This window comes from Wasmannia auropunctata, unplaced genomic scaffold, assembly GCF_000956235.1.
Source record: "Wasmannia auropunctata unplaced genomic scaffold, wasmannia.A_1.0 LD335736.1, whole genome shotgun sequence".
Taxonomy (NCBI): Eukaryota; Metazoa; Arthropoda; class Insecta; order Hymenoptera; family Formicidae; genus Wasmannia; species Wasmannia auropunctata.
In genome coordinates, this window is record NW_012027154.1 from 96,849 (window position 1) to 124,708 (window position 27,860).

General features: G+C 33.2%; 1 protein-coding gene across 1 annotated transcript in view; it reads right to left on the minus strand.

Annotated features, from left to right (window-relative positions):
- Positions 1–15,287: 15,287 nt before the first annotated feature.
- Positions 15,288–27,860, minus strand: part of LOC105456218 (fringe glycosyltransferase) — an 84,495-nt gene continuing 71,922 nt past the window's right edge. Inside the window, exons 7-9 of the mRNA XM_011700100.1 lie at positions 19,741–19,906; positions 18,304–18,389; positions 15,288–15,739 (exon numbers count right to left, since the gene is read on the minus strand). Of these exons, the coding sequence (XP_011698402.1) occupies positions 15,682–15,739; positions 18,304–18,389; positions 19,741–19,906 (310 nt within the window). The 3' untranslated portion in view covers positions 15,288–15,681. The remainder of the gene's footprint in view (positions 15,740–18,303; positions 18,390–19,740; positions 19,907–27,860) is intronic.

Below are 27,860 nucleotides of genomic sequence, written 5' to 3' on the forward strand. Positions count from 1 at the left end.
ATTACTCGGATTTAACCAGAGTTAAAGTTAACAGTTGCTGAATATAATATCAAATTTGTGATTCATCAAAAATTGAGAGCTGAAGTTTAGAATCGTTCTTGAAGCGATTTTTTTTTTAAATGATTTGTCCCATTTCTAGCTTTGCACTGCAGAGTAACTCATAAGTGCCACAAACACAATACAAAATATTTCGATCAAATCGCGTCGGAAAGCACTCTTATGTTCGATAAACCACCCTTCCGGACACTTAAAAATTCTAGCTATGCCCAAAACGATTTGTCCCATTTCTACCTTTGCAGAAAGTAACTTTCTATTTCTATTATTCCTTATTTCTATTGTTAGAAGTTACTTTGTGCAAAAGCAGAAATGGGACAAATCATTCTTGGTGTAGCTTGAATTCTTTAAGTGACCGAGAAAGTGGTTTATCGAGCATAAGTATCTTCCGACGCGTGCATTTAATAGGAACATTTTTTATTTTGTGTCTGGCATTTAGAAGTTACTTTGTACAAAAGTAGAAATGGAGCAAATCATTTTTGGAGTAACTAGAATTTGTTAAGTGACCGGAAGAGTGGACGAGAATAAGGGTCTTCCGACGCGTGTATTTGATCGAAATATTTTGTATTGTATTTGTGGCACTTATAAGTTACTCTGTGCAAAGCTAGAAATAAGACAAATCATTTTTTTTAAATCGCTCCAAACTTCAACCAGCTGAGCTACAAAATTGAATGTAAAAATGCACTTTGAAAAAATACTGTCACTCAGAAATTCATTAATACAAGCAAACAAAAATATTTTTACATTAATGTTTTTAGTTTCGTTTGACGGACGATATTTCCCGTACGCAAAATTGCACAAATGATCCGCATAATGAACTAATTATTGCGGGACTCGAGCGAGCGAGCAAATCGAGCAGTCGAACGTGTAGTTGAATTTAAATGAGGTCACGCGAAAATGCGCCGGATTTCACCCGCATTATTAGCCGGTGACTATCGGATAGGTTGTCTAGTTAACAATAGACAATTAATTAATACACCCGCCTATTAGGTCCTGATGAATAAACACGCCGAAATTGTCTGGTTTTCAAAACACTCCGCCGACTAAACGCACCGCGCAATCTTTCACACGTTTTCGAGATTGAAATGATAAAGCTTGCGATAATAATGGGTTTGTTTGCTCGCAAAATGGCAGTGCCCGTAACGCTCGCGAGATAAAAAATCGCGACAAAATGTTGCTGAGATTAATGCGCCCATTTACAACACACACGTGACATATTCGTTAACTATATAAATATGTGACCCAATACAAATGATAACAAATTCATGCATTAAAATTTTATCAAAATATCGGTCGTTACCCTTTAACACGTTCGAATATGTATATTCAATGCGCAACGTACGTAAAAAAAAAAAATCAATTGTATGCACATGTGTATGCACACACGCACGCATGCTCGTATTCAAATCAATTAAAGATAAATATTACTTTTTGTCTCTATTTAGTAGAATAATTGAGAACAAAAGTTTTTATTTTTGTTTTTAATCTCGAATATAGAAAATATATAATGTATATCTGTATCTCAGTTTATATTTTCAATAAATTCTGATACTAAGATGTAACTTCAGAATATACGGTTTTCATTAATGATCGAATGTAAACCCATTGAATGGATAAACGTGGATCCCCTTTAGGCGTTTAATCCTTTGAGTCTTCCTGGAGCCACAGGAGAACATCTTCATCGCTATCCAGTTCCAGTGTGCTATCGATCTGGCTATGAAACCATATTGGTCAAGCCGTGTTGGTTAGATGCACCAATTTGCACCTCAAAGGACCAAACTAGTTGCTATGAGTAATTTCATTGTCTTCTGTTACCACTAACGGCTGTAAATTTCTTTCATCGAGCAAATGGTTACGTGTTGTACTGTCACACTAAAATTTGTTTTAATTTAAATTTCATTTCTCAACACTTTCAGCAATTTTCAGCATTTCCAGCTTTCAAGCTTTGCATGAATAAATACCAGAATAATTACTTTTTGTATACAAATATTTGTATCTCGAATAACACATTTAGTTATCAGATAAAAAAGTAATAACACAGAAATTTTGAAGGATAATAAATATATTTTTATAAAATCATTATATAAGGTGTCTGATTCTATTAACATTGCTTATTGCGCATTATCAATATTGTCGTTGTATCTGATTTGCTTTTTCAAGCATAAGAAGTGCGAAAATCCTGAGGAGGAAATATTTTTAACAAAACATGTGAGATTTTACAAAAAAGCAAAAACTCTCTGAGAAAAAGATAAAGGAAAATAGGAAAAGATAGTCGAACACGCGATGTGCTTTCGTGCGCGTTTAAAAATTCCACGCGATCATAATTCCGTGGATTTAAATTTTCCGGTTATAATTACAAAATGCCTTGCATACCACACGCGTTTCTACGTAATTATTTCCCGTAAAATTATACAAGGGGTTTACGAGAATTATTCAAAATTATCTAAAGAATTATATATCCAAAATTATTCAAAAAGATTATCGTTGCTTTATGTATAATTAATTGAGTTCCTCAGGAGACAACATAAACACGCTTTAATCTTTTTATAAATAAATATCGGTCATACAAATAACTAAGCTCTATATAAAATTAAATTACCAAAAATCCTCTTTTTTTTACCATCAATCCTCTTTTTTTCGCGCATACATCAATAATACTCTTAAGAATTAATTTCGGCAGAGGCACATCTGCAGCCTGTTCTAGTTTCGGGGACCAGCGTCACCATCTCGTTTGCAAGTAAAAGAGGATGTCGTGTTCGGTTTTGCCGGCGGTCGTCACACCGTTACAAAGACTTTTCGCATCTCGGTATATCGAGTGTACAGGTATATCTCGGGGATTCTGCCATGGGTCGGATAACCAGCCCGTGTGAATTCTTCATCCTGACCAGAAAAGAGGAGCTAGTGCAGAACGCGGGAAAAGCCGGAAATGAGATTTCTTGTCGGCTGCGTTAGAATCGAAGCGACCTATTTCGGCGTTCAGAAACGCGACATTAATTCAACAGCTCAATAGCGATTTAAAAAAAGCCAAAATAAAAAATTGATCGCGGCTTTTCCCTTCCGTAATTAATTAATATATCTGTACATTAATGTTTAAAATAAAATGTTATTGTGTATGTTGGCCGCAGTCAATAAACGATTATACACGAATACAGTACACAGTAACTGTCGTATCGCATGAACGTCTGCGTTTAACGGCTAAACTGGCCTAAATACTCTTGTTTGTATTTTTTCCACAAACGAGCCATTTTTATCTGATTCAAAATAAAAAGATTACGTCTATCATTCTGAATGTCCTAGAAATACAAACGATAATTCTAACGTGGCTAATGTATACCTTAATTCAGCAAACCAACTTTAATCACAGGAAAACTTCGCATTGGCAAAATGCAAGCGAGACGGAAATGGTGAATAGTAATGCCCTAATAAACCTCGAATTGTCACGAAATAATTAAACACATTTGTTTCCGCGTTAAGACAAAGAGCAAGATACTTTTTTTCCTCAAAAACGTCGCATCGCCAAGCAGACAAAGAGATAAAGAACTATGGAAGAGGAAGAAGGTGAAAGAGAAATCTCATTTTCGAGCTCGCGTATTATGTTGACTTAATATACCGCGAAGAAAATATACAGGGCTTATAAAGGACCGCTAGATATTAATAAAGCTTGAAGAATATACTTCGCTATCTTATAAATAAATTATTAGTAAATGCTGTTTAATTAGGTGTAACATTAATTTTAATTGAGTGATAAACAAAATTTTAAATTAAAAGCGACATCGGAGCTAATTAATAGAAGAATTTAAAGAAAGATGTAATAAATTCAAAATAAGAAAAGATTTAATCATTTTGAATTATTAAAAAATTGTTTAAAGTGACAAAAACATTTTTTAACAGGACTAATTGCATTCCAATTCAATCTTTCAAAAATATTTTAGAACCCTACCTAATTTTAGTCTTGTTTCAAATGTACATCTTGAATAACTTTAATGGCAAAAGAATTTTAGCATTAATCTTTCTAGCAAGTTAAATAGTCAGAGGAATATAACTGCACAAAAGTTGGTAGAGCAGTAAAGTAAAAGTGAAGTTTTTGATGAGCACACAAAGAATAATTAACAAACTGCAAATATGTGACAAAGTAAACTGCGTTAACAAATATTTGCAATTTGTAGAAATAAAAAAAAAGAAAAAGAAGCGTGAAGTCGAGTTTTCAAGTTTATCATGATTTTAAAAATCTCTTATACGTTTTACAGATTACGAATTGGAACTATGGTATGTCTAAGGATCCATATAAAGCATTGACTCAAATTACTGCGACATCGTATCGGTCTGGTAAATTATATAATTACAAGAACTCCTCAGAAAATTAAAATATCTTAGAACTATATAAATTAATATAATGTCTACGCCATTTTCTATTTCATTCAACTATTTAATAAGTGGAACGTTCGTCCCAATTTTATTTTATAAAGTCTATAAAGATGCATTAAATATTGAGCATGGGGAGAAAATAGCAATTTGTCCTAAATAAAATATTTAAAAAATAAGAGATTGCAATCTCGTATTGCATTTGCAAAATGTCTACCTATTTAATAATGTATCACAATCGCTACATAAATTTTTCATAAACAGTTTAAGAGAAAGAGAGAGAAAGAGAGAAATTCTTCTGCTAAAAATTTATATAGTGTTGGGAAGAAACTTTTATCGTTTTAGATGGAGCAATTAATTATGTGTTTTACCAATCTCCACAACATTAAAGTAATGAACGCTTTTCACTTATATTTTACATATTGACATTTCTTATCTTCTTTTTAATCTTTCCAATAATTTTAAAATTGTTATCAAAGCATAAGTCATATGGTGTTAATTTATTTAAAAAAATTGTCTCACGAACGGTATATTTTCATTTTCATTTGTAATCAATTCCATCTTTGTTTTTTTGACTACCTGGCTACCATCGATGAATGAAATATAAACAATTCGCCAATAATCGAATCAAACTGGGAATCGGTAATAAATCCGATTGAAAATGACGGTCTCTCATATTTCTGTCACTCTTGTACAAATATTCTAACAAACAAGTCAAGTTTCTCAAGCCGTAATTTTTCGTATTCCAGATCTGTCGCAACACGTGTACAAGAGAGCGAAAATATATCTAGAGATTTGTGGACCAGATATGACAACGCGGGGCGTCGGTTTCGGGATAATTTGAGGTCGAGAAGGTGCAACGAAAGGACGGGAAGGACCAAACTAGGTCGCGGCTCTGATAGTGCGACCTACATGCGACTCGAGCCCTCGCCCACCCCTTGCATCCCCTCACATTTTATGTCGTCGCTCCTGCATTTCTCTGTAATACAGTGACGGATGGATAGTGTTGGGTCAGTATAGTGAAGTACGATTTTAATTGCTCGGATTTCGCGAATGATGTGGTAAACACAATAATTTCGAACAAAAGTTTTTAACTCAAAACTTTTTGCTGAGCGAGTCGAACAATTAAAACTTCAAGCTTTAAATTGCTGGAATAATTTTCTCTCCTATATAAAATATATCTATTTCTATTTTAAATGCTTCACAAAATTCAATCTGTAAACTATTACTTCAACTATGTGTGTCGCAATTTATTCATATAAATTAATCTATATAAAAAAATAAACATTTTTATATTATATTATCTAAATTTTCAAATATATTATTAAAGCAAGTATAAGTCTAAATGTTATTTCCTCATCTTTAATAATAATTACGATGTATCACAATTACGATAACTACGATACAGATATTTCTAGTTTCCAATGATCTTTAATAAATCGATCCTTTAATGTGCTTTATTTTTATTCGTGCGCTTTTTTAAAGCGCTTTCTAACAATTTATTCATGAGGTCGTGGGCGCAAAGTACTGTTAACTCGACCCTGTTCTTACGTCATTGCAGCCCTAGGGATACAGCCTCTCTCCCTGTGCGCTTTTACGTCATTGCCAGCGACTAAACACCACCCTTTTTCGTGAATGAGATCCTCCCTGGAAAAAAGTGGTGAACGCACGCTGACACGAAAGATAAATAGGAAAGGAAAAGAACGATCGCGCGAAAACCGCAGCCGCTAATAAATCCGGCTCGTAGAGCAGTGGTCGTTGCCTTTACGATCGCCCATTTAGCTTTTTTTCCGGTTTAGCTGGCGGTATTCAATGTCCCAATGTAATTTCTGGGCGGCACTGGCTTGTCCACCGATATCGAGAATACGTCGACGAAGTGGCCGAACGCCGGTTATTAAATTTCAATACTGCCGCGCGGTTGACTTTTTATACCGCAATTCGACACAGCGACGCTAAAATTTCTGTATCACCCGACGGTGTACGTATCACCCGCACGGAATACAATACGTCCGCTCTCAATACGTCATAATTATAATGCGCCAAAATTTTAATAAAACTCGAGTAACAATCGATATTGTTAGAGAGCATTACTCCTCGATTATTTATACTAAGTCGCGCGAAATGCAGCGACTGATATATATTGTACACCGTCATGCATCATAGCGCGTTGAAATATAATTTTAATTAAACTGAAGGTTCAATGATACAATAAACGACGCTGGAAACAGTACACCTGGGCTCGTTATAATGAACTGTGGAATAAATATTTATCTTTCAATTTTATGCGTCGAATTTTAATTTTAATTAAAATCGAATCCATTGACGCTTTCTTTCTCTCTCTCTCTCTCTCTCTCTCTCTCTCTCTCACTCTTCACAAAGTGCTAAAAACATTAATTTTTGACTACAACGATAGAATGTAATATCGAATGACTACCTTGATTACATTACAATGTCTCAAACGTTCTAATTTTAATTAAAATATAAGTAGATCATATTATAAATGGAAATTTCACATACATATTTTACGTGGTGGACCAACAAAATTTCTAAATAATGAATGTGTTTGGCAAAATCGTATGAGAGAATAAAAGAGTAAGAGAATCGAAAAATGAGAGGGTATTATTCTATAATTAATATTTATAGAAAATATAAAATCCATTATTAATAAACTTATTTAGTTTTTTAATCCACATCGTCCGTCATAAGCAAAATCAATATTTTATAGAAGAAAAAAACCCTCGTCATGTAATCAAATATTTCAGCTCAGAGATAAATTCGTGGGTGAAAGTCGACATAAACATCTTTTATTAGAAAACTTTTCTTCATCGTCTGCCGAGAGGTAGAACAAGTGAAGAGGAAAAGAGAAAAGATAGGATAGAAAAAGGCGGACGACGATGCATAACATGCATCTCACAATATATCGGCTCGCAATTCCAAGTATAGAGCACGTAGCAATTGAGAATCTTTATGCAACGAGAAAAGCGAAATATTTCTATTTCTATTCCCCCGACAGTGAACCGATACGAACGTGCCGTATCGCATCACATTTTTTTTTCTATCACACGCAGCCTTTAACCCTCTTGCTTTAACCCATCTTGGGGATCATTTCACTTCATCTCTCTCTATGTATATATATATGTTGCGGGGAATGTGTGTGCGTGTGTCTTCTTCTATCTTTTTCTCTCATTCTCGATCGCTGTATCCAAACGATATTTAGACCATCTTGCACGGCGTATTTCCGATACGAGCGAACGCGGAATATCGAGTGGCCGCGCGAGCGAGTAAAAGGACTACGAAAGCAGGCTACATGGGAAATTTGAGATTTAAAATATGGGATCGGCGAACGCAACATTGAATAAACCATGGTGCCGAGCGCAATGTATCGTTAAATTAACGGCGAGGCCGCGCCAAGCTCCCGCGATGGTTTTCTCCATCCGCGACGAGAACACCATAAATATACCTGAGAAAATATTGATATTCAGTGAAACAACAGCGCAAAGTATTTTATATTTATTTTGTATATTGATTTTTACTAAATTCCTATATATTTTTAACGTTGAAAATATAGAGAAATTATCTAAAATGAAAAATGCGACGTGTTCTTTATTATCAGTTTTCGATACCACAATCTTTTTTCTTGCGAATACAACCACTAAATCACAAAACTGCAATTTATTTGATCTCCACACAAATTATCTTTAAAATAACTAATGTGCTGCATCAAATCTTCTACATTATTAATAATTAATTATAAATCAAATTTTTTGGCACTAATGTGACGACACAATTGTGGCCTTTATTTCATTTCTGTCTCTTGTACAACCTTTACGTAGAAATAATACTAAACTGACAAGCGTTACCTGTCAATTTCCACGCTCCATCCCTCGGTTATTCAATTTAAATTCAGTGGAAATCTCACGGGATTTGAGAGATTCTCGCATAAAATATCATTTGACAAAATACACAATGCTCCCGAATGCATGATAATGCATTAATTAGTTTTAATCAGACTTAACTAATAAATTTCTGCAACTTACCAGTCAGTAACTTACCGTTCATACAGCTTGATATCGATGGCTAGTAACCGTTATCACATGATGATTTAACGAATCGCCATGTCGTTTGCTGTGCGAAAATTATTACTAATTAATACTTCTGCTTTTATTTACGATGTTAGAGCAATGAACAATTATCTTATTATGTTTAACTGACAGTTATTAATTACTGTTCGTAGTATCTTGAACAGAGTATTAGGGGTCTAGTTTATCGACCAGCAACCATGCTTTGGGTTGACTGTAACAGATGAGGGTACCTCAACATGATATCATTGTATAATCAATAAATGTTTGCACGAAAATATAACAATATTTTCATCGGTCGTCCACACAGTTTTCTTAAAGTTTAACTATAATTATATTCATCATATTATTTTCATATTATGTAATTTGCATCTTTATACTTAAAATTTGATAATGAAAGAATCCAATTATTTCACCTATTAATTTATGTAAAAATTTTAATTAACTCGATACTAATTTTATATATATATATATATATATATAAACAGATATTTATATAATAATTTTTATTAAAATATGTTAAGTATAATAGAATATAATATAGTATATAGTATAATAAAAATCATGTAATATATGTATATACGATACTGTCTATTAAACTAAAAAATTTACTAAATGACTGTACAAGAAAAGTCAAAGAGTAACTGAAAATACACGACAATCATATTTTTTAATAAATAAAAATTACGTCGTCAGGAAACAATGGGAAAATTATGAAAAAAGGTAAATCGCATCCTACATATCATATTAGGCAACGTTGTGGAAAATAAAGGATGGTAGACAAAGATTGACAGAATTCTTCTAATAATGTATGTATATGCATAATCTATACAAAACATTATCGCACAACATATAATCAATATCATACAATTTATTGTTCGCCATTGACAGCGCAGACATATCATCGTTTATTCGACATTTATACACGGGAACACGTAATTATAATTACGTATATCGAGATCTCACCTATAATGTGAAGGCTCCTCTCGCTTCCCAACTTATTTATTAATCCGTTTTTCAGAGGAACCGGTTAATAATGTGAGTCATTTGCTTTCAAAATAGTATAAATCTAATATTTTACAAATCTTGCTGAAATTAATACATAAATATTATTACTGTACATTGCATCAATGTCCTTACTTCTTCCCAATTTCCTACTGCGATATATTACTCTCTAAAATTGAATCAGTGGAATCATCACTGATTCTCAGTGTACAACTGTGATAAACAACAGTGATTCCATTTTATTCAATTTTAGAAACTACATTTCACTAACAACAAATGCTATTTATTTTTCAATGAAAAATAAAAAAACACGTTTATTACGTAATGAAATACGTAATTAATTTTCCTAACCGATTTTTTTGAGCTAGACTTCTCTTACTTCTCCCCTTTCTTCTTTTCTTTCTTCTTATTTTTGCTATTTTTTTCATTAGCAATTAATCCATTTAAACTTTAGCCTGCTCAAAAATTATCGCGACATTATTTCCAAACTACGTTGAAAACAAACGACTCATTTACTCGATATTGCACACGTATCTATTATCGTTCAAATATTCTTGTAGAGTATCTACAACATGCTACGGATGAATGACGTTGAAAGATATATGTACAAGTAAACTTTGCACACATTAAATATCACATTACATACAGCTGTCTTTTTGCGAAGGACTAGCTTATTTTCATTTCGCATCGACGAAACCGTCAACGAATTATCTAACTTTAATTAACATTATGTACAATTTCTGTATAGTATTGCACAGATGTAGCTGTCTTTTACGTCTATGACGATACGACATGCGTTTTGTAAATCTTCCATCAAGGAGTTATATCAGCTCTATTTTATTATCTTTGCTATTTTCTCTATTCTTTCTCACACACATACATATATGTATATAAGATTAGAAAAAGATTCCTTGATGAGAGACAAAAAATAACAAAAAAATCTTTTGTTTCATAAATAAAATATAGCTTTAGATACAAAATAAAAACTTGCCACTGTCATTTCGTATTTAGGAATCTTGATAAAACAGCTAACGATTATAATTTCCATAGAATTTGAAATGATAATAGATTTGTCGAGCTAAATTAGCTTTTAGTGTATTCAATTATTATAGATATAATTGAAATAATATTTTTGCATAAATAATAGTTACGAAACTTAACATTTTAGACGTTATCTTTTTATAATATATCCTCAATCAACTGCCTAAACCTTGCAAGTTTCATTTGCATCGCGAAAGAATTACCATACAGAATGTAAATTAATATAATTATATACATATTCACAATTTCATAAAAATATTTAAAAAAAACAACATAAAATATCACAGTATAACCAGTAGATACACTTTGTGTTGGCATATTTAATTTCCTCGAGATCACGTGAGCATCCACCATGTTAACATTTAAAAAATCCAAAACTGAACAGAGAAAATAGTGTCTCATAATAAAACGGATAAGTAATAATACAGACTTGATACACAATGAAATCAACAAATTCAAAGTGTGAGTTGAATAAAACATTTTAAGTAGTAACAATTATTTGTAGGAGTGATCACTAAAGAAAATTTCTAATGTAACTGCTTATAAATTATCTGCACATATGTACGTTTCTGTTGTTCATTTCATTGGATCTAGTCCAAAACAAAAGTTGTGCGGCGATACCTGAGTGAATAAGCATTTTTTTGCAAAGTGGCTCTACTGGTTATATGTGACAATACGCACAAGTTCAATACAATGAGAGAATTTCCATGTAGCCAAAATTGTCACCACGTATTTTCGCAGTCATATCGTGGCTCTTGTTCAATAAAATATAAAACGCACAGTAAGGAGCATATTATAATAAAATAATTATAATTAACATATGTAATTAATGTGTGTAAATAATTAATAAAATAAAATAATACAATTTCGAACATGGTACAATTTTGTACAAAATAAGATTTGAATATAATTTTTGAAATTCAAATTTGGTAAATAATCTCATTGTGTGGAGAGTACTAAAGGATACTAAACAAGAAAAAATCCAACCTCGAAAATTAAATACAAATCTTATTTCATACAGAATTATAACATTCGAAATTATATCCTATTTTGTGTGTGTAAAATATTTTAAAAACAGTATTACATATAATCTCATACATAAATATCAGTTTAAAAAAAAATAGAAATAAACAAATTAAATCTAAAACATTAATGGTCACAGTTGAAACATTTTTTGAAATTAAAACAGCAGATAAAAGGTTAGTTATCCAAATAACTATAAGAAAGAGATTTGAAAAGGTCAAGAAGTTAATAAGAATTTAAAAGGTTTATTAACGAATATTATTCCCTTTCTAAATCCCCGTTTGATTCGGAATCATCCTTTTTACTTTCACTTCTTCCCTCAACTTGTCACCAATGCTGCCGTGTATCAAGAGACACGATAATGTCTTACGCCAAAGTGTAACATTGACGGGCACATTTTGTGCATTTTGTGCATTGGATGTAATTTTCATTCCAGTCGTTGGCTATTTTCACGGTTCCCGGTCCCTGCTCAAAGATCGCTCCGCTTGGTGAGTTTCTGCTGCGTATCCATCCACCCAGGCGATTAGAAGCCTCCAGTAAAATGACAGATGAAAGTCTCGCATTTTTAAGAGCATAATATGCTGCTGACAGACCCGATATGTAAATTGCAAACAAAATGTTTGATGTGATTTTACAATATCTTAATTGTAACTTTGCAACACTATTTTTACAATACTTTACAACATTCGCATTTATAAGGCCGTACTCCATACTATGAATACGTTCGTGAATAGTCAGTTGAGAGCTAATTGTTCTAAACTTCTCGCATATATCGCACTGATACTTGTAAGCCTCCACTGACATGTTAATATATATATTGTGTTTCAAACTGTTGACATAACAAATATCACGTAGCGTTTAAATTCCTCTGTCAAATGCAAAATATGCAGATAAATCGCTACGTCTATAATTTTTCCTTGTTTTCTTCTAGCTCCAACGTCTGTCTCAACATCTTAGCGTCTTATGTAACATGCACTTGCATAAAACAAGATCGTGTAAAAGTGCGACGTAGAGGTAATAAAACTTCGTCCCCCTCTTTCGTGTTATAGATTTACCTTAGATTTAGTCCGTAGGTCAGAGATGTGCAAAAGGAAAAATGTTCAATTATATTTTAAAATACCAAAAAAGAAGAGGAAAAAAGCTGCTCGATGCTTTTTCGATATCCCGGTATATTATTACATTACAAATTACGTCGAGGAAATAACAAACATGGAATGTGTTACGTGCGACCCTTCGCATTTGATTAATCTAGTTGAAATCATTCAAATTTTCAATTTTTGTATTAAATGTCTCTCGAAGTCTCATAGCTTTGAGCCATTATAACCTCCACGTCTAAAACGTATCTTCCCAGAACACAAAATCTTAAATTATTTTCTTAAATCACGTCAAAAAAAAAATGGAAGAAATAGAAACTTAAAAATTACAAAATATTTTATATTTTGGATATTAACTTAATTTTTATCTGTTCATTTTCTTAAATGTTTAAAATTTTCTTTTCCATTAATTTATTTACGAGATTGCATAATTTATAATATGTACAGTAAATTTTTATTTTATAATATATAAAACAAGATACTGCATATTATAGAAAAACCAACCGCGAGAATAATGATGCTAATTGGGATATGAAAATGTTTTCGATTTACAAAGTTCGGCCTATAATTATGCATGGATGACGGAATAGTGTCCGGCAATCCACAAAATCAGCTTATATTTTCTTATTAATGATTGTCATACATTTTGACAATATGTCTTCATCAGTATATCAATTACTAACAGAATCACAAGAAACTGAGACAACATTGGTTGAAATTGTGGTTACGTATGGTCAAATTTCGTAAGCCAATTCAAGTGTCGTTGATTATTGTAGAGTAATGTTATTAGCTTGTTCAAAAACTTTCAATGATATTATTATAAAAAAAATATATTGAAATTTGTTTCAGTGCTGTTTCCGTGGGAGAACATGTTTCACGAAAATGGATATCAACATACAGGTAAGGGTTGATGTTGCACATCTAACCCACATGGTTTTCCGATGGCCTGCTTTAAAAAGTCATCCTTTGCGCCCTGTACGTGATTTCTATATTCGATGCATCGCTTTAATAATAGATTGCCAAAATTATCAGAATTTTGTCGAGATTTTATCACTTATGTATATTGTTGCCCTTCAATATTATCAGGATTCAGCCACAAGTGTAAAATTGATAGATCAACAAATAAAAACAGTTGAACAAGCAAGGGAAAAATTGGAATCATTAATAAAGAAATGTCCTACTAATATAAACAATTATTTAAAAATTATTGATTCTAATCCTCTTCCGAGAGTGTAATAATCAATTGAATGACAACGTTTATAAAATAGACAATGACAATACCAAAATCAATGAATTTTTTGAAAACATAAAAATTACAGCCCAATCAACAATTCAAGAGGATAATAATGTCAATTATTTTTATTTACCTAAATTGATCAATCAATTATTAAAAATCGGAAAAGAATTTCCACTCTAGACAGTAGTGTATTCCTTTTTATACAAATCATCCAACCACTAGCTATTGTGAAAGACTCTTTCATGATATTAAAAATGAAGTATTTAAAAACTATGCACTTCCACAAAGAATTGACAATTTTATTAAAATTCATCTCCGTGATTTAATAGAAGGTACACGGACTTTTTCAGAAAAAATGCAAAATTTTGTTGTAAATGAGAAAACAATACCAACGTGGAAACCAAAATATTCTCACTAATATGCGGCCTGACCGATAGCAGAAGCAAGCCTAACTGAACTTTATGATACACAATATTTAATGGAACATTCTTATTCTAAATCTGAATTTGATGATTATGATTCAGATTTGTCATCAAGAAAAGACTAGTCGACTGAGATGGGCGAGAAATGTGGCGAGAACAAATGAAAACAACCTGATAAAAAAAGTCTGTTCCGCCGACTCCTTTGGTGCTAGAAAGCGAGGCAGACTTAGGCTACGTTGGAAAGAAGGAATGAATAAGGATGCCGCAAAGATTGATGCTCCTAACTAGAGAACTCGAGCACAGAATCGCGACGAATAGCATAATACACTTAAGAGAATCGAGGCCCTCGCAGGGCTGTAGCACTATAATGATGATAATGATAATAATAAGTTTCAATATTCTGTAACCATGTATGTTTTGTAATAAATTTAGACATTAATGTTCCATGTCGCGGGAATCATATGCATTCCACGCTAAATTTTACGTTAGAGCAAAAAAAAGTTTTAAAAAATATTTCATTTCACATTTGTTGTTTTTGTGATGAATGTCTCACAATTTGTTACGTATTAGCATGTGCCACTGTGTATATAATATAATTTGGTTTAAAGTGTAAACATAATATAATGTAACATATTATAAATAATATATATACCCCCCCCCGGCTGAGCCGGGGACGTAACAATATATATATACACGTATGTAATATATACATATGTATATATATTAAATAAATAATACATATATTATGTTAAAATAAATTATTTAAGTTATATGTGAAGCGATATGTATCCGAACGATAAAACAATCAGACTTCATAGCATATATTGAATATTAATCAACAATGATTAAATGATATTCACATTAAATTTTTAAGATATCGGTGTTTACAATATATGACTTATATATTGTAAATAATATTAAAATTTTCTATGATATATTGAAGAATTTATTGCAACAATGAGCTAATCCATATTTTTAAAAAATGGAGAAAAACTTCAAAGTTAAAATGATAAAATACATCCAATATCATAGTCAAATATATTTTGAGTTATTGTGTGTAGCCCATTGTTGCAACAAGTCCTTCAATTGTATGTCTAAATGCGCAATAATGTAAAGTCAACAGAATTCATCAATTTTGATGATGTCTTTACACCTTCTTATACATGTATAAAAATAAATAATAATTTTTCTAAAATATGTTATTGATTAAATTATGCTCCTTACCATACGTCGATCTTCTGTTTCTTTCGCAATTGATACATACTGCTTCGTCCTCTTTACAAGAACTTACATTACATTTTCTTCTTATAACAGCGAGAGATCAGTGTTCGACTTTTATTCATACATGCGTCGTGCGATCTTCATCATCTGTGCGGACAATAATGAACGTGTGGAAACAGATGACAGTGGATGGATTTAAATCTGAGGCAAAAAGAAACGTAAACATATATTAATAAGAATACAAATCTTATCATAGACTTTACTACAGTGTTTTAAGATTCATATTCATATAGAATTTTTTGTATCACAAATACTATAAAATACATAAATTTTAATTTTAATTTAACAATAAGCAAAACAAAAGGAAATTTTTAATAAGAATATAAAATTTTGTAATTTATGTAGATTATTCATATTTCAAGCGCTTATTCATAAAATAATTGCCAATTATGTTAAAACTACATTATTGCTATTACATTAACATAACTCTGTTTCATTTAAAATTAATATCTATTTACTATTCATGTAATAATCATATTAAGCATATCAATTTCTATTAATAAGTCCCTATTCTATTAATAATCCTCCATTGTCTGATCGATTATTTCGCTCTCACGAGCTATTCAGTATCCTTTTCAACTGGCATACCAATTACTTTAGTTACAGACTCGATTTATATTTCATACATACATTATTGATTTGCGTACTGTGCATTTTAATTATGTATCAAGCATTTGTAACCCATCAACAATCCGATCATATTAATATGTTTCGAAATCGGTGTAACAAAAATAAAAAATTAATAATGCTGATACAAATGTTGATACTTAGCACAAATTTGGTTAATGATATTTTGATTTGATAGAAATAAAAGAATTTAAATTCCCTTGCACATTACTAAAGATAGGCGAGCGCAAAGTATACAATATAATATAAGCTTAACAATGATTTTTTTTCTTGAAAATCCAACTATACGGAATGCCACTTATATAAATATATATATATATAGGTATATATACATATATGATTAATTAAATCAATAGTAAATTTTCGTAAACTTTTAATAAAATGTTGTTCAGACAGAACAGCGAAGGAAAGGAGATTTATAATACATATTCATTTATGTGTCATCTCAATTGTAACGCAAATCGTTGAATATGTTATAATATCGGCTCACTTCTTTCCTCGTTAATATTTACAAACAAAACTTCGCTAATTCCTCCCTTATTCCTAAATTTTAAAAACCAGCAGATATTCACGGCGCGACAAATTTGCGTCTGGACACAAGCTGTTTTTTTTCACTCGACAAAGATAAGAAGAGACGGGGGAAACACGGGCTCGTAAAAGTCGCAATTATTATAAAGTCAATTAAAACTTACGAGAGCATCCCGTGATGTACTGTAATCTCTCTTCCATCTTTCACCGATACCAATTACACGGAAAACATCGTGAAGCATTTTGTGCACATACATTAATGCAAATGCAAATTGCAGATGTCTACTTGAGCACCATCATTTCAAAATGATCATTTATGTAGATACTCGCGCGCGCAAACATGAGATATTTAAGATGGATTGAGAAAAGTGAATATTTAACCATTATCTGCAAGTAGAGTGGACGTGGTTTCACGTATTTCAAAAGACATTTATAATTCGCAAATAATACAAAATAATTGCGAATAAAATTTATCCTATATGCTATATAAAATTATATATATATATAATTATATTATAGTATATATATATATATAATTATAGTATATATAAAATTGAGACTAATACTTTAGTATATTCTTCTTAATTTATCTTTTCTCTTTCGATTAATAAAAGACTCCGCACAAAAACTTTATGAAAATTGAATTTCATCTAATTAGATAAAATTTTAATATGTTAATTCTTTTCACACTGATCGGAAGTGTCAATGAACACAATTCACGCAAATGCATAGTTTTTTAAGTACAGTCATCCAAAATCTAAAAATTAAAACTCATCTAATACACCATTACTGAAGTCTTGGACAGTATGGAAAGAGAAATTCGCTTATAACAAATACGATACAAAGAAATATTATATATACATATATGTCCGTATTAACATTTTCATAATATTACATGTTTGCTTGTAAAAATAATGTAAAATGGTAGTCAGAATAATGTCAAATAAAGTTCTAATTTTCAGACTCCGGCTAACTCAAAAACTGTTTATTTTCACGAGTTGTATCTACTACACTTTTGCTTAGCGTAAAAAAAACTAAAACATATTAAAATTTTATCCAATTTCTATGAGGTTTATACAGGGTCCTTTGTCACGGTTGAGCAACTCACCTATAATGATATCTTTTCAAACTCGGGAACGCAAAGTTAAAAAAAAATATCGCAATGTTTATTTGCAGTATTATAGGATTTTCTTGTAAAGACAGAGAAAGTACTTTAACTTAATTATCTCTCTCAAAGACGTTTTCTTATCCGATCGATATTCTATAGCGAGCACTCTACGCGCAGTTAATAAGTATAGACGTAATTGAAGCTTTGATGCAGCATCATCACGGAAGAGCACGCAAGGAGATTTGAAAAAAAAAAAAAAAAAAAAAATAGAAAATTATAATGCGGACAGAATTTTCCGTTGCAAAGATAAACCAATTTAAATTTACGTATTTTTGCATAAACTGCCAGCAAATTAACGGTATAAAACACTGAAGATGGAAATATTTTCATGTTAAAAAGTGTTTGAAGTAAATGTATAAAATAAAATTCAAGAAAGGATTACCTCTTTGGATCGTCCCTTATATCAAAACCATCAATCTTTAGAATATTCCATTCATCTCTAGGTCCTTTAGAATAACTAAAAGAGACCTGGAAAACACAAAGAAAAATACTTTGAATAAAAATCACGCAAGCTTTCTTCATCAGTAGAAAATCAGTAGAAATATATTAGAAACTGTGTGACGTGTCACTGATACAATGTTAAAAGCAATGTTGTTTATTCGATGCACCGTGTATGCATATGTATATAACGTGTACTTATTTCTGCGCATATTTTGCGAAATCTGAAACCAAAGTAACATACTGGTAAGAAAATACTTTTTGTATCAGCATTTTGCTTTACCCTAGTCGTATGGCCATTCACATATATTGTAACTCAATTTTATCTCAAACACACATACACATATTACAATATTACAATTGAATACAAATTTAAAAATAATTTATTAACTCTTTTGTAAAAAATCACGAGTTTAAAAATAAAAAAAATAATCTTTAATATATCAAGATATATGAAATGTAAAAACAAGATCTTTTTTGATTCTGATATAAATTAAAGTGATTTAATTATGATGAAAATTACTATCGGATTATTAAAATTAATATTAATGAATGTCAAAATTAAGCCTTCTAATTTTTTTTCTATTATTAACTCTTATATACACATGTACGTATGTAATGCCATATGAAGGAGAATGTAATGCACACGCTCAATTTAGTTAATATCTATCGATGACAGATCATATATTTCTGTGATTGCTTCTATTAAAGTAACCTGCGAACTGATAATAAACGGAAACTGTGATGATTAAATAATAGCTATTGTATTTCGTGAAACAGACGTACAGTGCACTCCGAATGTTCGCGTGGTCTGGTTTCATCGTAGACTTCAAATCATCCTATTATCGTTCCATTATTTATCATTATGCTATTTATCGTAACATTATATGTTCAGAACACGTCATAGAGGTATTAATACTGATTATTTCTATCTTACATTATAGTAGCAAATCATTTCTGCGCATAGATATCTAAATTACGATATATATTTGGATATTATTAATGGCCATTTTTACCAATGTAGATTAACTTTAATCTTGGCTTAACTTATTTTGTATCTTTTTCTAGTTCTAAGAATAAGAAAAAGATAAAAAATAAATAAAACAGAGATTAAAATTAATCTATATTGGTAGAAATAGACTTAAACTGGAGTTTTTAATCTAATAATCAAAGCTCAAAAATTTCATTTATAATATCAATAATCAATAATAAAGTAGAAAAAAAATTTGAATTACACTTATATAAATTCCATATAACTATCAAGTGCTTAGTTGAAATATAATTTTGTCAAAAAAAAATAGAAATACTCTCCACGGAAAATAGAATATATGAAATCCTCTTATTCGAAGTAGAATCCAAAGAATGCACGTGTTGAAATTACCTGTTCATGGAAGGTATCCCTACTCAGGAACTTCATCGGCTCCAAGTGCGAGTGGAATTGCTCCACCACAGTGAGTTGCTTTTTAAGAAGGTACTCGATGATGTATCCCATTGTTACATCATCTGGCAACCTGATTCTGTCGCCGACGGTGATGAACTTTCCTCCACTGAAACAAATACAAATTATAGGTTATTCACACGATCGGCTACGAAAGCTTGAGGAGTTATTACGGAAATATTTACGAACTCGAGAACGGAAAGCTAGCATGACTGTTGCGCTTAAATTATTATAAACTATTTTCTGCTCACTATCGCTCTGCGACGGAAATATTCCTAATATTTGCCGCTTCTGCAATTCTCTACGAAACGACGCTTCTATCGATACATAGCGACGATTTTTATTTGCATAAACAAATACTGCCGAATATTTAATTTCATCCAAAGAAATGTCTTCGAAATTTGTCTCTCATGTTCAAAATTCTTCAATTCCAAACACAATCTATTAAATATTAAATAAACGATAAATATATGGACATACGATTATGAAGAAGGCACACAAAGAACTAAGGCACAAAGGAAACTGACACGTGTGCCAACAAAATCGTTAAGTTTCCATTTTGAAATATCCGAGGACAATCGGTTTAAAAGTAAAAGCCAATTGTATTCAAGAACGAGCAGAACGACCGAACGTATTTAACATAGAAAATCGTTGAGCTTTTATAATGTCTGTGATTAATTTAATCTAAAAGTAAAAATTTATTATATTCCGATATTTAACGTACTTATATTTAATGGTTGCATAAGAATTGCTAAATGTGCCCATTAAATCTTATATTTTAGATTTTAGAAACGTAAACGGAAGTTCACAAAGCAGTGGCCAGTGGACACGAGAGATGACGAAAGAGACCTCGAGTGGTCACGTCTGGTACTAAATATGGTACTGATTGATGCTGCTATCTGCTGCTCTCTGACGATGATTGGAGAAACTACTTTTATAAAATTATTTTATAAAATATTTAAAATAACATTTTCACAAATTATTAATATTTTTTATTTTACTCTGGATTTTCGATTCTGCTTCTTCTTCTCTTACAAAAAAATTATTAATTACAAAAAACATTTATTATAACTTTAAATAATTCTCGGATTTGTCGCATATAAATTTTATTTCAAATCATTAAGATGGATTAAATATTTTAAGAAGATTCTTTAGAAATTGTAGAAAAAATATTTTTCTTCATTTTTACATTTTTTAATAAATGTTGCAATAAATATTTATATGACAATGTTTAGACGAAAGAAATCTATGATATCCTATGTAAACTAAAGATTCGACTATACGATCGTAAAACCGATTGATAAAATCTACGTCATACTTTTTTCCTCAATGAAATGAGAGGAGTGAATGTAGAAAACATGATATCGCCAAGAGTCAGAGTTCTGATTGGAAATCTGATAATCGCTGTCACATAAAGTGGAAAATTATTAACCAGGCATTGCCGTTACGAACTTATTTACTACAGCCGACGTTCTTCATTCAGATATCAAAATTTAGATATCCACGAATTCAGTCGATGCATTTAACGATAACTTGTGCTTTATACTCGCATTTATGTCGTAATACCCTTCCATTTAATTGGCAAATAAAGCTCTAAATTTAATGAAAATTTTCTAACGATTGTCTCTTTCAATACAAGATTGTCTCTTTCAGTACAATTATGAAAGGATAATATTGTAATGTTAGAACAACCTAATTAAATCGACGAAAATTTATTAAAATTTTCTAGATAATCATATAAATGCAATGAATTATAAAGATGTTCAATAAATTAATTCTTTAATTAATACAATTGTATAATACGTTACGTTACATATTTCTTTAACCAAAGAAGCTACAAAGACAAAAATAAATTGTTAATTAGTAAAAAATTAAATTAGTAAAAAAATAAATTGTTAATAATTAATTATAATTAATAGTTACAAAAATTACTTCAATATATGTGATAAATAAATCAAATATGGGATATATTCAAAATACATTATGTAAGTGCCAATATAAATAATTGTTATAAATATAAACCTTGATATTGTTATATAAAATTTGAACAAAACACATTTTGAGAAATATCGTCCTATATAAATACAATTCTCATTATAACATATTTTTAAAAATATTTTTAATCAGTATGAAATATAAGAATAACTATTAACTTTAAAATTAAAAATGCTCTGAGATATATATGAGTATAATTTACTGATTTTATGCTGCTGAAACGTTCAACGTCTGCTTACGGGCATCTGCTATACTACACGAAATAATTACCGGCTACTACCCGCGTTGCGTATGAAGTAATTAACTCATTCCCATGGCGCCACGCACCTTGTGTGTCCGTACGCCCGCAGAAGCACGATGATCGCCTCCTCCCCTTTCCCTTCCCCCATCTTTACGAACCCCTTTCGCGACGGTCGTTCATCCGCGCGCGGCGAATTATGGGAAAAAAAGACGGAGACACGTCACGGAACCCCGGGAGAGGGTCCCCGGCGGGAATAAATTACCGGCCCTATGCACCACCCCGAAAGTCACGCGATGCCAGCTAAGGTCCTTAAGTCCCTCGCGTGGCACTCGACACGCATGCACGATTAAGGTCGGCCGGAAACGCGGTACGGCGGAACGCTGTTGCCCCCATGCAAAAGTCGCTCTCGGCTATGAAAGGGGATGTATACAAGTACGGCGAAAATTGTCGCAAAAAAGGATACTATTCCCTTAAAAAGAAAAAAAGGATAATTGGCTCGGTCAGGATCAGATTGGGATCGTGAAACAAGATCATGTGTCTCTCTACATTTCTGTCTATTATCTACGCTATCCTCCCAGAGATACACGACGCCTGGCAACTCGATCATTTGACATTCCCATAGATAACTCGCCAATAACAGTCCTGCGGGGATTGACCATTGCGTACATGAAGCATTAACGTTCATTTCTCATCGTCATATTCTTCATTAATCTTAAGCATTAATCAAAACAGACGAGAGCGTAGGGTATTCTGTCCAGCTATCGCGCGCGAAGTAACGATCACTTTTCACCCAATAACGCGCTCGTCCGACGCGATCGTTACTCTTCTTTATAATCTAGGCGCATTTACGACTGGCGTTTCGACGGAGCGGAGAGCTCGCGCGACGTGGAAGAAGCCGAAAGGCGCAGAAATGACGAGGAAACCCGTGGTTTCGGTGCGCGTGACGTAAGCGTTTAATTACCGCCTCGTCGTCGTCGACGACGACGGCGGGCGACGACAGCCACAACAAGAAGAACCGGAGCTTTAATTTGGCTGCATTCCGCTCATGTAGATTAGGTCGAGTGAGAGACGCACCTGCTGCTCGTGACTGCTCCGCGTTGCCGTTGCGCTACCGCTTCCCCGCTACAAACTGGTCGGTCCGCATTAAAGCCGACCCTCCCCATTGCATTTATTAAACGCGCTGACACGCGATGCACGGCCGCGGCCTCGCGGTAACGAATTTCCGCCGATTAATCCGTTAATTCGCGCTATTAATCGGCCACCGATCCACCGTTAAATACTGTCGTCGATGCCGTTAGCAATGACGACGTTAATGATGGTTTGTTTTGTGGCCGCAACCGATCGATCGCGACGATCGCGTGTGTGCACGCGAAACGGGATTCACGCACGACCGATCGCGCGAAATTATTTTCAAGATCGCGTCGATCACCACCTCGTAACGCGAACACGTAGTCTCCATTAAGGAACGCGGAACCGATTCTCGTAACTGCTTGTAACGCGCCAATAACCCACGGTTTAAGGAACGCGAGGACGCCCTTCCACGGCTGTCGTTGAACTTCCGAGCGATGTACTGCGTCGAACAAAATTGCGCGCGTGAACACCACCGACGTCTCTCCTCTGCGAGAGCCCTGCAACAGGTGGTCGCGATCTCTCGTCTCGAAAGAGAGACGCCGATTCGCACGAATCGACGGAAATTTCGACAGGCGAGGAGTCGATGGCTGACCGGCGAGCGCGAGGCGAGAGATGCACGATCCACGACGGACATAAATCGTGCCAATTAGAGGCGACGGCAGGTAGTCACAACTTCGGTGACCAAACCCTGTATATACATCGGGCCAGCGACTTCGCGTGAGAGAAAGGAGGAGAGTGCCAGACATGTGAAAGAACACGAAAGGACAAATGTCTCAAAGGGGCGCCGCCGCCGCGGCCCGAAGCTACTGCACGAAAATCTCTCGGAATGGGACGCGCGTTCGGTATGTTAGGGTAAGAAAGGAAGAAATTCCGAAATATCAGGAGCGACTAAATTAGAACTGACGAGTTCAATTTAACAATTAAACAAACGTGCGACTGCATAATCCCGAGGTATAGGACAAGAATTACAAAATTCGATAGTTCAAGTTGAAGTTAATGAATCTGGAATAATCACGCAGAAAAATCGCGACGAGTGTCGTTCCATCCTGGTGTTAAATCCTGCTTGAAAGCTAGATCGAAACTTTCGATTCGCCTACCTTATAGAAATTCCGGCATGTGCCCTCTAACGATGCGGATCGTCGCATTCTCATTTGTTAGACGACCATCGGATACGTAATCCGACATCTCTCCGGGGCCGCTGAATGTGCGGAACCAGAAATATGCTTCTTAGGCTAGGTCGTGTACGACCTGCATACATTTGCGATGCAACGAGATCCTCTCAACCGGCAAAACGAAGTAGGAGGAGGAGGGAGTGCAGGTGCGCTCGGCAGGATAAAATAAGGTAACGACGAAATGAAGCACTCACGATGCGGGAGTTACTACATCGATATAATGCTCTCTGACAGAGGACCCATGCAACGCTCTTTCGAACAGTTTGACGTTTCCTCAAGCATGTGCGTCCTTAATTAACGAGTTCTCTATTAACGAGATTTATTTCGCATGGGAAGAGAGGAAACGATCGTCGTTTATCACCTGGAAGTCGCTCGCTTAAAAAAATTGAACAATTTGCATCACCGCATTGTAATAAGTCCGATATAATAAAGTGCATTTATCTCGTAAATGGCGCGACACGATACCATTTAGGAATAAAATTAATTTAATATGCGTGCCGAAATCGGACTGTAATAGCCAGCAGTAATTCAAATAATCTTCAAATTAACTTAAATTAAAATACTTTACTTTATATAAATTTTTATTAAATAATTTATATAAATTTAAATTAAAATACTTAATATAAATTTTTATTAAATAATTTAATGTACAATACCTAATTGTTTTTCATATTATAATTGGATCAGATAGGTCGATTTTTCAGTTTTGTCATTAGTAATAACTAAGCGAAATTTCTCTATTACTTTTTAATTTTTTTATCGTATAAAAAAATTAAAAAAACTATTATCTAAAACAGATCAGAAAGTAGTGTTTAATAAAAAAAATTAAATCCTCAGTCATTAAAAACTCGTCTCATAAGTCCTGCAAATATTTTAGCGATGAGCTTAAGAAAATCATCCCGGTCGGTTTGGTCGAAATTACTCTCTGCGCAATATTCTCACGCTTCGCGACGAGATAATTCGCCGAAAGTCTCAGTCGGCCGTCCAATTAACGGCGATCCTGTTCTACGCAAAGCGCTCGGAAGTGGCGTGTTTAATTAACGTTTTCCAGTACCCCCATGATCGCGACCGCCCTAGACACGTAGCCGAAAAAGAGAGCGGGAGAAAAAAGCCCGAAGAGAGAGAAAGAGAGAAGGGAGAAGAGAGCGAGGGAGGAAGGGAGAGGGCTAGAGGAATCGCACTCATTAGCGAATACCATCGGCGGATTCTCGAATCTGTGCCTGTCGTACCCGCCGTTTCTCTCCGTGGTCAACGGATCCTTTTTAATTGGGCAGATTAGTCCCGAATTCGTGTACACACACCCGCTCCCACCCCGTCGTTCGTCACCCGCCATCCTTTCGGCACACCGCCGCCACGGAATATCGGTCTCGTTAAAATACCTGGCGGCAACGAAATCGAATTTTCGGGGTTATAAGGAAAAAGAATCGGGGACGCGGTACGCGAGGGGAGCCTCGCCTCCTATGGAGACGCGTCCTTGGTGCTTTTCGTCGTCGGTTTGCTCGAAAGATGGTTTGGCGAAAGACACGCGATACGAACAAGTTCGAGGAAAGAACTCTCTTGATTGTCGTTCTGCCATCCGTGATTTTGAAAATGTCCGCCGTCGTCAACATATCTCGTTGATCGAACAAAAAAATAATACGCGGCATTAAATGATTAAATTGCAGAAATCACAGGTACACGTCAGGTACATCTCTATTTTTTTCTTATATTCTTATCATATTATTTGACTTGGGAAAGAATATTAATTTTCTGAAATTGATTTAACACAATTCAATTCCGTTGGTCTAAGATATTCAATTAAAAATAAAGCTTGAATTTGTATAATCAGATGTTAATTATAATTGCTAATTCACTGCTCTAATTTCGAATTTATTGCTGGCATACATTACGAATATAATAGAAAGTTTAATATATTAAAATTGAAGGTATTGTTTTATCATTTCGCTAACTATCGCTTCAAAAACAAAGAAAAAACAAACACTAAAAAAAACTCAATCAATATAAAGTTCGTTATTAATTTATAAAGTTTCTTCAATAATTAATCAGAGACAGGACAGACTGCCATTTCAATAAATTTTACACCTGTCATCGTTGTAATTTACAGATGTAATTCACGTATCGTACATAAATTAAAAACAGAATATATTCCCGATGTCGACACGTTCATGTTTGTCACACTTGTCTGTTGCAAATAAAGAATTTATATTCTACGTCTTTCTGCTACGTTGCATTATTCCTTTATCTTGCAAAATAGCACTCGGTGTCACCGGTTGAAAAGAGCGTTTTATTGATCAAATACGCGTGCCCGCATATATACGCGTATGCTGTCGATCGAGTGGAGTAAATTTATAAAGCCTCTTACTTTGTGCTTTACGGTACACGATATCAAATGCGATTGATCAAATCGATTTTCATGGAATACGCTTCCACGTGTGTTAACATCGAACAAAGTTGAAAGAAAAAACGAAAAACTTAACTCCCACAATTATTACATACATACTTATTTATTTTATAAGATTAATTAAAGAGCTATTTCTATTTTCATTCAAAATTTCGTAGCAAATAAAGCAGATTATAAGCTTTAAATATGTCTCAACAATCGAAGTATTTTAATTGCAAATTCTCTGGCTAATCTGAAATTTTCGATTTTTCCTCACAAAACAGATAATTAATAATTTTTGAATAACTAACAACAAATAAATAAAATGCAAGTCAAATATAAAGGAGTGCAATAGCTAAATAGATATTGCAATCATAGTTTATTTTAACTTGACATGATACTAATGTAAAATTTTAATTTAAAATAAGACTAATAATCAATATCTATCGAAAAAAGTACTATTATTAATTCACCTCTTCAGACTCTTTGTTTAAATAATAAAGTTAACATTTAAACATATCGCGCAACTTCATCAATTCGTTTCCTTTCAATTCAACATAGAAGAAAGATAAAGTGTATAGTCACTGATCGTGAAAACACGTCGTGTATTCGCAATTGAATCGATATCGATCGAGGTGGACGGTGCACGAAGACATCGAGCAATAAAACACAGCGGCAGCGTGAGTTTAACGTGGAATTGAGATGTACCTATGCACACGCATATCTACACTTGTATATGTGTGCGCGCATGCACGTGAAGCAATTCTCGATATATTCATGTAATTTAAATGCAATTTTTCAATCGATCTTAACGCTCAAGTTAAAAAATTGTACCACTTTAGTAAATTCGATGTTAAGCGAATTCGAATATTGAAGAGTGTGAAAAAGAATGAAGTTTTGCGAAGAAAAATACAATTCTAATTTTAATTTCAGCATACATCCCGCATGTATTATAAAATATATTAATAAAATGTCATAACGTGACATAAACTAATATCTACAGGATGTATTCTAGCATATCTCCAGAAACAAGATGCAGAAAACAGAAGGATCGGTGCGGTCACTGTAGTTTTCGACCTATAGATCACCGCGCGAGATGCGCCAACTGCACATATACATATATATGTATAGGAATGCCCAAATT